Source organism: Helicoverpa zea, chromosome 4 (assembly GCF_022581195.2).
Source record: "Helicoverpa zea isolate HzStark_Cry1AcR chromosome 4, ilHelZeax1.1, whole genome shotgun sequence".
NCBI lineage: Eukaryota > Metazoa > Arthropoda > Insecta > Lepidoptera > Noctuidae > Helicoverpa > Helicoverpa zea.
This window is the reverse complement of record NC_061455.1, coordinates 7,890,115-7,897,920: the sequence shown is the minus strand read 5'-3', so window position 1 is coordinate 7,897,920 and position 7,806 is coordinate 7,890,115. Positions and strand designations below refer to the sequence as shown.

The 7,806-nt window shown below is 37.1% G+C and overlaps 2 protein-coding genes and 2 long non-coding RNA genes across 5 annotated transcripts; 1 reads left to right on the top strand and 3 right to left on the bottom strand.

Annotated features, from left to right (window-relative positions):
• The first annotated feature begins 2,189 nt into the window (after nt 1-2,189).
• LOC124630021 lies at nt 2,190-3,089 on the top strand. The gene is made up of 3 exons (XR_006984368.1): nt 2,190-2,328; nt 2,417-2,604; nt 2,885-3,089. It is a non-coding gene; the product is annotated as an uncharacterized LOC124630021 (long non-coding RNA).
• Nucleotides 3,090-3,493: 404 nt separating this feature from the next.
• On the bottom strand, nt 3,494-4,115 carry LOC124630023. The gene is made up of 2 exons (XR_006984369.1): nt 3,940-4,115; nt 3,494-3,824 (listed from the first exon to the last, which is right to left on the bottom strand). It is a non-coding gene; the product is annotated as an uncharacterized LOC124630023 (long non-coding RNA).
• A 121-nt stretch (nt 4,116-4,236) lies between these two features.
• Nucleotides 4,237-5,534, bottom strand: LOC124630020. The gene has a single exon (XM_047163724.1). The coding sequence runs from the start codon at nt 5,446-5,448 to the stop codon at nt 4,522-4,524; it is 927 nt and encodes a 308-aa protein (XP_047019680.1). The 5' UTR covers nt 5,449-5,534; the 3' UTR covers nt 4,237-4,521.
• Nucleotides 5,535-5,942: 408 nt separating this feature from the next.
• Nucleotides 5,943-7,792, bottom strand: LOC124629589. Of its 2 annotated transcripts, none has more exons than XM_047163067.1 (6): nt 7,643-7,792; nt 7,413-7,472; nt 7,217-7,330; nt 6,885-7,018; nt 6,602-6,704; nt 5,943-6,214 (listed from the first exon to the last, which is right to left on the bottom strand). In XM_047163067.1, exons 2-6 carry the CDS (start codon nt 7,437-7,439, stop codon nt 6,011-6,013), a joined length of 582 nt encoding a protein of 193 aa, XP_047019023.1. In that variant the 5' UTR covers nt 7,440-7,472; nt 7,643-7,792; the 3' UTR covers nt 5,943-6,010. The 2 variants fall into 2 exon arrangements, with proteins under 2 accessions (XP_047019023.1, XP_047019024.1); XM_047163068.1 differs by having other exon boundaries at nt 7,569-7,710.
• Between the last annotated feature and the right edge of the window lie 14 nt (nt 7,793-7,806).

The window sequence follows — 7,806 nt, the reverse complement described above, 5'->3', positions numbered from 1 at the left end:
GCCTATCTCAATTTCTATACGACAGATATCAGATGTTGTCGTAACAGTGTCAGAGGAAGGAACCAAAGCTGAATTGGGAGAGTTTGGGCGGGCGGAGTCAAGAAAAGTTGTTAAAAAGTAAGACGAGAAGGCCTCACAAATACGGTCACCAGTAAGTAATAACTCATCGTTATACTTCAATGTACTGGGAATAGAATTCGTTTTATATCGCTTTTTAACAAAGGTCCAGAAGCTTTTCGGGTTATTTTTTATAGATTTCTCCGTTTCATTGAGATAATAGTTATAACACGAGGCTTCCATTGTCTTTACTCTATCGCGCAAGTATTTAAAAGTTAGTTCATCGGAAAGATTACCATAAGTTTTGAATTTCTTAAGATATTTATATTTTTCTCTAATGGTTCTTATGAGTGACACACTATACCAAATTGGGTATGATTTTCTACGTACAAGCTTTTGTGGTATATGCCTATTCTGTAAATCTTTGATGGTTTCCATAAAGTATTCTACTGAATCATCCAAAGACCGCGAAGAAAACTGATGTTCCCAATTAATGGAATCAATCTCATTATTAATTGAATTAAAATCGCCCTTATTGTAAATAAACCGTGACCTAGGTGCCTGGTCAAGTGGAGGTAGTTCGAAGATATCAGTGGTAATTAACAAAGCGGGATGATAGGGATCAATAGTCACTAGAGGGTCGGTGCACTCACTAACAAATGACAGTTTATTTGAGAGGACCAAATCCAACAATTTCCCATACCTGTTGACCACACCATTATATTGTCCAAGATCCAGCATAGATAACTCATCAGCTAACAAACATTCATCACTAGTGGCGGGGTTCACTGGGGCATACGAGTTATTATTGGAAAGAGCCCACGAGATCCCACTCATGTTAAAATCACCCAAAACCAAGAACACCTCGGAAGTATTATTATTCAAAGTCGTGTGGTTCAATTTTGTAAGGAAATTATTAAGTTGATTCGAAAATGAGAAGCCTTTATTTTGTTTACATAAGTACACTGCGCATATATATAAGTTTACATGATCTCGTGAGTTTAGTTTGTTAAGTCGTAAGGTAATCCAGAGATCCTCCGCAGAGGAATGTAGAAACGGTTGCGGGGTGACGCATAACTCTCTGCGTGTCGCAATAACAACACCACCACCACGAGTTTGTCCAGTAACGGAGTAGTTACGATCACGGCGCCACACCATATATCGGTCATCAAACAACTCTGAGTCTGACACACCATCGATTAGCCACGTCTCCGTTAAAACAATAACATCATACGATTTTAATAAGACCTGACGATAAAACGAGTCCGTCTTTGTACGCAATCCGCGTACGTTTTGGTAGTAAATAGTCAATTGCCTACCACTAATAGGTGTCATTTACAACGTAAAACATTATGACAGTATAAGCTTCATTGTAATATAATACCAGCACACATTTAAAAGTAAGATAATAATTAATAACGCATAACAGCAATAAATATTTGAAAAGTGGGTAAAAATATGTTAAAACAGCAACAAAGTACAAATCGAACGACTCAAAGCTGCCATGCGATTCTGTAACAAACACATCATCGATGCTAACAACGACGAGTTCACAGATGTCGCATCGTAGACATCGCTTTTAAAAACAACGTTGATAAAAACCGTATTCGCTAAGCAAAAAAACTCGTCGACGATCTGACGAACAACGATGACTGCTAAGATGTTTACAGTGTTGCCAAAATTCCATTTAAAGTATAATCGAGAAAATCTCGACTAACGTTTTTTGGCGTTATTTCGACATTTTAAATCAATGTAAATGCATAATATGTATGTTTAAAACCCATTCTATTCGTTATGCAACGAATATTTAATTAATTATATCATTTTCGATATAGAAAATAATGACTCAAATCTTTGACATTTGTTATAAGGTTATGTAGTATATAATATATAGTCTGTGTCATTTCAAAACTTCAAAACCAAAACAAACGTTTTGCTCATAACTAGATTATGGGTCAATTCCCACTGAAAGAGCAGCGGCCGGCAGCGGCCGTAAGAGCACGGAAAATGTAAGAGCGCGGCGCGGTGCGGCGCCGCGCGGCCCGCCGCGCTCGCGCTCAATCCCTTGCAATTACGGCCGCTGCCGGCCGCTGCCGGCCGCTGCTCTTTCAGTGGGAATTGACCCTATAAGTTTATATTTAAATACGAGAATCGAGATTTCAAAGCTCCAAATGGCTTTAAGCGGTCAAGTGGACTTTAAAAAAAGTTGTACCCATAGCCAACGGCATTCTACTTGTCCTGTGTTTTAGTTTGATTCCAAAACTATCGAAAGTAAGTATACAATACGTAACATTTATATTTTAATATACAATACAGTCTTTATGAACTACGTCTATTAACTAAAATATTTATCTTTTAGTATCTCGCAACGCACTGCCTTCGTTGAGTCAGCTGGAAGAGCTAGTAAGCTTTTTGGAAAGCAAACCATGTTTGATTATGATGGGCCATGCTCGTACTGCGAATGCGAGCATGCATGCATGATCCGAAAACAACAGCCCTAAACAGTGAAGTAGTGGGTGTATGAAAATATTGGAGCAGTGGTGTAAGGTTAGTAAACAATAATCATTTATGAACCTATATAGTGTGTGTTTACCGTTGCATTGAATCATGGTAAGTATAGTAGGTACTCTTCTACATTATGTTTTGTATGTATTAGGTACTAAATTAGTATTGACAGCAGGCAAATGCAATGACTTTACTCTATCCTTCAAATTCAGTCATAAAGGCATTTGAAATTGCAACTGAAAGTTAAACCACACCAAGCAAATAGTGGTTCTATTTATTTTATATATTAGGTACACCCATATAATTTTTGCTTGTGTTACAGTACTGGAAGGACAAAAAGGAGCAGTTCAGAGGAAGTCCAGTTCTATTGCAGCTGCGAGCCAACATGAAGAATTTGCCAGAACTCGGTGTAATCAAGTTAAAAATACATTCTATTATGCAAGGAGAATGTTTTGGAATCTGAATTTAGAAATAAATGCATATTCATTATAAAATACAAAATAATAAAAAGACATGATGAATTAAAATATTGTTTTATTAATTCATGATTACAGAAAAGTTCAGTATTTTTATAAAAATTACTTTGATACCTGCACACTATTGTGTAATGTTAAAAATGTTAATATTAATATTTAACATACACAGGTAAAATACATATGTATTGTTAGAAGGTGTCTACATAGTATTGTTTATTAAATAACTTCTAGCATGACATCCACTGTCCAAGTCACTGCTAGAGTCCGGCTTGCTTATCAACCGGGTCACAGTTGCTTCTTACCTACCTCGTACTTATCAATAATATCTGGATGGTTGATGGCATCTAATGTATATTGTTGAGTCCTTGAGGCAGATGCTTGTGAGACATTGTTCTTGCAATGTCACATAATGTAGCATTATTTGGTACTTAAATCCCACTAACAAAAAATTTGACAGTACCTGCAAAAGGTGGATGGACGGTAAGTTTTAGGCATCTATCCACTGTACTGTATGATGATTTATATTATATTGATTAAGTGTAATATATTGGTGCGGTTGCTAATTCCTCCTCGACGATTCGCCTTTGTTAGGAAAGGGGAAATCTCAGGAAATCTTCTTTCAACTGTCGAATCTGTTCTTCAGTCAATCTTATTATAGTTTCTATCAGTAGTTAGTGTTAGTAAATCCATAATACGTATCACGGAGGCCTGACTTCTTATTTATTTAATTATCATGATGTTTAGTTTCTTCCAACGAAAAATCATACAGGAAAGACGAACTGCCATCTAAAACATTAAAAATAGGCGCAAATGTTTCAGGGATTAAAGTAGGTACGATAAACAAATCATCATAAAAACATATTTTCACATTGCAATTTATTAAATAACTTGTTTTACTTACATTTTAATCGCCTTCATCCAAGAAAGCATCCACAATTTTCAAGCTTTTCGGTTTGACAGATAAAATCGAAGGCGAAGGCGAGGTTGTCGTTGCAGGCGAGGATGTTTCGTGTTGCTGAATACCGATTTTCATACATTTGGCACCAAATGTTAGTTCTATGTCACGCCGTCGACATCGTTGAGGCGCTACGATCGCGCAATTTTAACTAATGAATACCGCCGAGTTTTCATCTGATGTTACAACGATGATTTCTTGGTTGTAAAGATGTTTTGCCTTAGTGAATCGCACCCCAGTAAACAACTGAGTGAGCGAGCAAGCACCAATAGGTAACACGCGCAAGCGCAAGAGAGATGAATGCATTAGCATGCGTTGGACCCCGAAGACAAACAGGCCAGTAGAGAAAACAATGTAAGCTCATTAGCGACACAGAGGCGTTCAACCTTTTAACATTAACAAAGAGAACTTTAGTGCACGAACTTAAACATATTATAAAACTAAAATAAATGAATTTAAGATAACTATTAAGGCTAATTAATCTAACATGCATACAATAAGTTTTAAATATTAGTTTATTACAGCGGACTAAATAATTTTGTTTAAATCCGTTTCTCTGCGAACAATAAAGGGTTTACAATTGACATCCTTGCGCACATGTATTTTACCATGTTTGACCCATACGAATTCGTAACATTTGTCCTTAGCAGTAGATTTAGTTTTATTCAAAAGCATTTTTGACTCGACACTTAAATGGTCATTTACATAAATTCGTTGAGGTGCTCCCTGGAAACCCAGATCCGCAGTGGACAAATCCTTAACGGCACGCGCTGCTGCAACAAAGTCCTCTTTTACATACCGGTTCAGGAAACTCACTACCAGCAATTTGTCCTTAGATTTCCGAATAGGCACTCTAGAGATATAGTTGATCAGGGTTTTGTCACAACTGTACTTAATTTTGCGACAGATAGAGTCCACCACCAAGAATAAATTCTCGTCCTTCTTAAGAGGAATCCCCTTAATCTCCACGTTGTTAAGCCGGGATCGTTGGTCGTGCGATGAAAGTTCCAGCTTAGTTGAGGCAACTTCAGCTTGCAGCGAAGACACAGTATCCTGAAGCTTCCCCAGCTGAGAGGCTTTTGCCTCGAGAGCACCAATCCGACTGTCGAAGTCATCCAGCCGGCTACTAGAGAAGTCATAGCTTTTCTTAAGCTCAGACAATTCTTCCTTGATAGACCTAAGGTCATGGATTAATGACGGCAGATCCAGTAACTGCCGCTTCATATCCCGTACTTCACTAAGAATTGTGTCCAGTGAAGCAGGCGGTTGTGGCGAAAGTAACACCGGGGACGGTGCTCTGCAGCCAGGACATTTCCATTGAGCTCTGCGATCCACACCCAATCTCCTCCATCCAACTTCGGAAACGTTAGCACAAGAGAAATCCAGATGTTTCCTGCAACTCGCACACTGAACCCCATCGTTAAACTGGTCATTGCACACCGCACAAGTTTTCATCTTTGTTAGCTTAGTTAAGTTACGGAAACGAAAAAAGGTTGACGATCTATTTATTTGAGCGCAACACTTTAACACGTACTGCGCTAATGCGTGTTCACACGGGTGTGTGGAAAGTAAGTAAGTAGGTGCTTATACAATGTCTTTGTTGGTATAGGAATTATAATTCCGCAAATGTTTACATTTGAATATTAGGTAATTTTTCATTAATTTATAGACATAGTAATTAACACGATGTCTGAGCAATTAGTTGCAGTACTGGGCTGAATTCGAGGGATTCGATGAGACAAATCAACTGATTAGATGACAGTGAGTACGAGCGTGTAAAGCTGCACGGTGTACGTGTAATTTACAAGCGTCGTTAGTCTTTGTGATATTTTCTTATTAGTTAAAATCTATTGTTTCAGCGTGACTCGAGTACCGATCACAAAACCCTATATACGAATACGTATAAAGGAATGATTTAGCTTTAAGGTACAACAACTTAAACTATCAAGTGTAACATAAAACATATTTATTCTATTTACTACTAAAAATACGCGCTAAATAAATAATAAGAAACAATCTATTTCTTCTTCTTTCTTTCTGCGCGACTGCCGCCCATGTCTTGCAGTTGTTGTTTGAGTTCGATCAGCTGATTGTCGGGGACGTATCGGACCTCTTCGTGCGCGATATCGTGCTCGTGCACGCGCAATGTGCAGCCTTCGGGCAGTACGGAGCGGGCTACCCGTAACAACGTGCCTAAAGCCCACGCAGGCACATCAGTTACCTGAAAGTATGTACAGATCTGGTTAATTATTTTTTTCGCTTTTGAATGAGTCTACTCTTGTAGGCAGTAGAGATATGTTCTCGACTAATAACTTTGCCTCTCAGCTCTCCGAAGGCAGTCATTAGATTTGAGGTAAAATGTGTCATTGGTAATTGGGATTGTGGTAATTTTTCACAATACTCTCAAAATATATCATAAATACATATAACACATAGGTATGTGAATGATTGATAATTATTTATTCAACCTACTGCATTCTAGTAATAGAAGGAATATTGCAGCTCTCAAAAACATTTTTAGAATTGTCTTTGGGCTACTAGATTACATCCTACATTTGGAAACATAAAATTATAGCAATTATTAAAAAGAAACAAGACTTATCATTACCTGCACATTCCTTTCATACACATTAAGGTGATACTCAGCATCAATTGCAGTGCCCCCAGGCTTAAATCTTTGAACTTTTACCTGTTGCGCTGGTGTGGCCCAGCTATATAACAAGAAAATAAAGGTACTATTATAAAATTAAACCCCCTAAATTAAATAACAAGGCCATATAAGTTCTTTACTGAGCTCTTTTCTAAACACCTGTTTATTGTATTTATTTCAACAGTTCTGATTAGAGATGTCCAATGAGCTCATACAATCCAATACAAAGTTTATTACAAACCTTTCATCAACTTGTATTCCCATAACTTCTGCATATTTATGGATCTGACTCTGGCAGGCTTCCAAAACAGCAAAGTCATAACCTTTCAGCTGAAGGTTTAGGCAGTCATATACAGGTTCATCAGGCTCCATGCTCTAGAAACAAACAATTGTATCATAGAGACAAGAAAAAAAAACTATCTGTGCTATTTCCACATCTCTAGACTTGGTAACCTCTCCAACTAAGCTAAAATGCTATCTGGAGTTTACTTGCTTAAATCAAGTAGGTCATACATTTATGATAATATAAATGAAAAAAAAGCTATTGTGAATCAAACAATTTGTGGAACTCACTATTAAATAATCTGGTTCATATAGATCACTTTTTAATCGTTTCTGCTGGCTTTGGACAGCAGGGCAGCTGAGTTTGATTATTTTTGTGGCATTTAAACATTGACGAGGATTCATCTGAAAATGAATTTTCATAATCATAACATCTAAAGGCTTTTGAAAAAAATCTCAGCATCCAATTTTGAGATAGTGTACTCACAAACTTTATCATTTTTCTGGCAAACATTTTACGCTATTTAGTGTGCAGGTAGTGATTGATCTAAAAAGAAAATATAAAGAACTATGAAATAGAACCCTTATTAAAACAACATTTAGGTTATAATATATTCAGCGAGATCTAAAACAATTTATATACATAATTAGCCAGTTTTAGGAATAAGCAGCCAATAAATAGTTAATTCGATATTGGAGCCTAAGTTCTTAATTTACATTATGCGATAGCGATTCCAAAACACCGCAGCAGCAGCAACTTTTGAAATTAATTGAGATTGACAATTCAATTTAGCCATCAGCTGTCGACTGTCGATGCGATGTCGATTTCATTGACATCCATTTGACATCTGACATTATCATCGACGTGGATTGCCATAAAT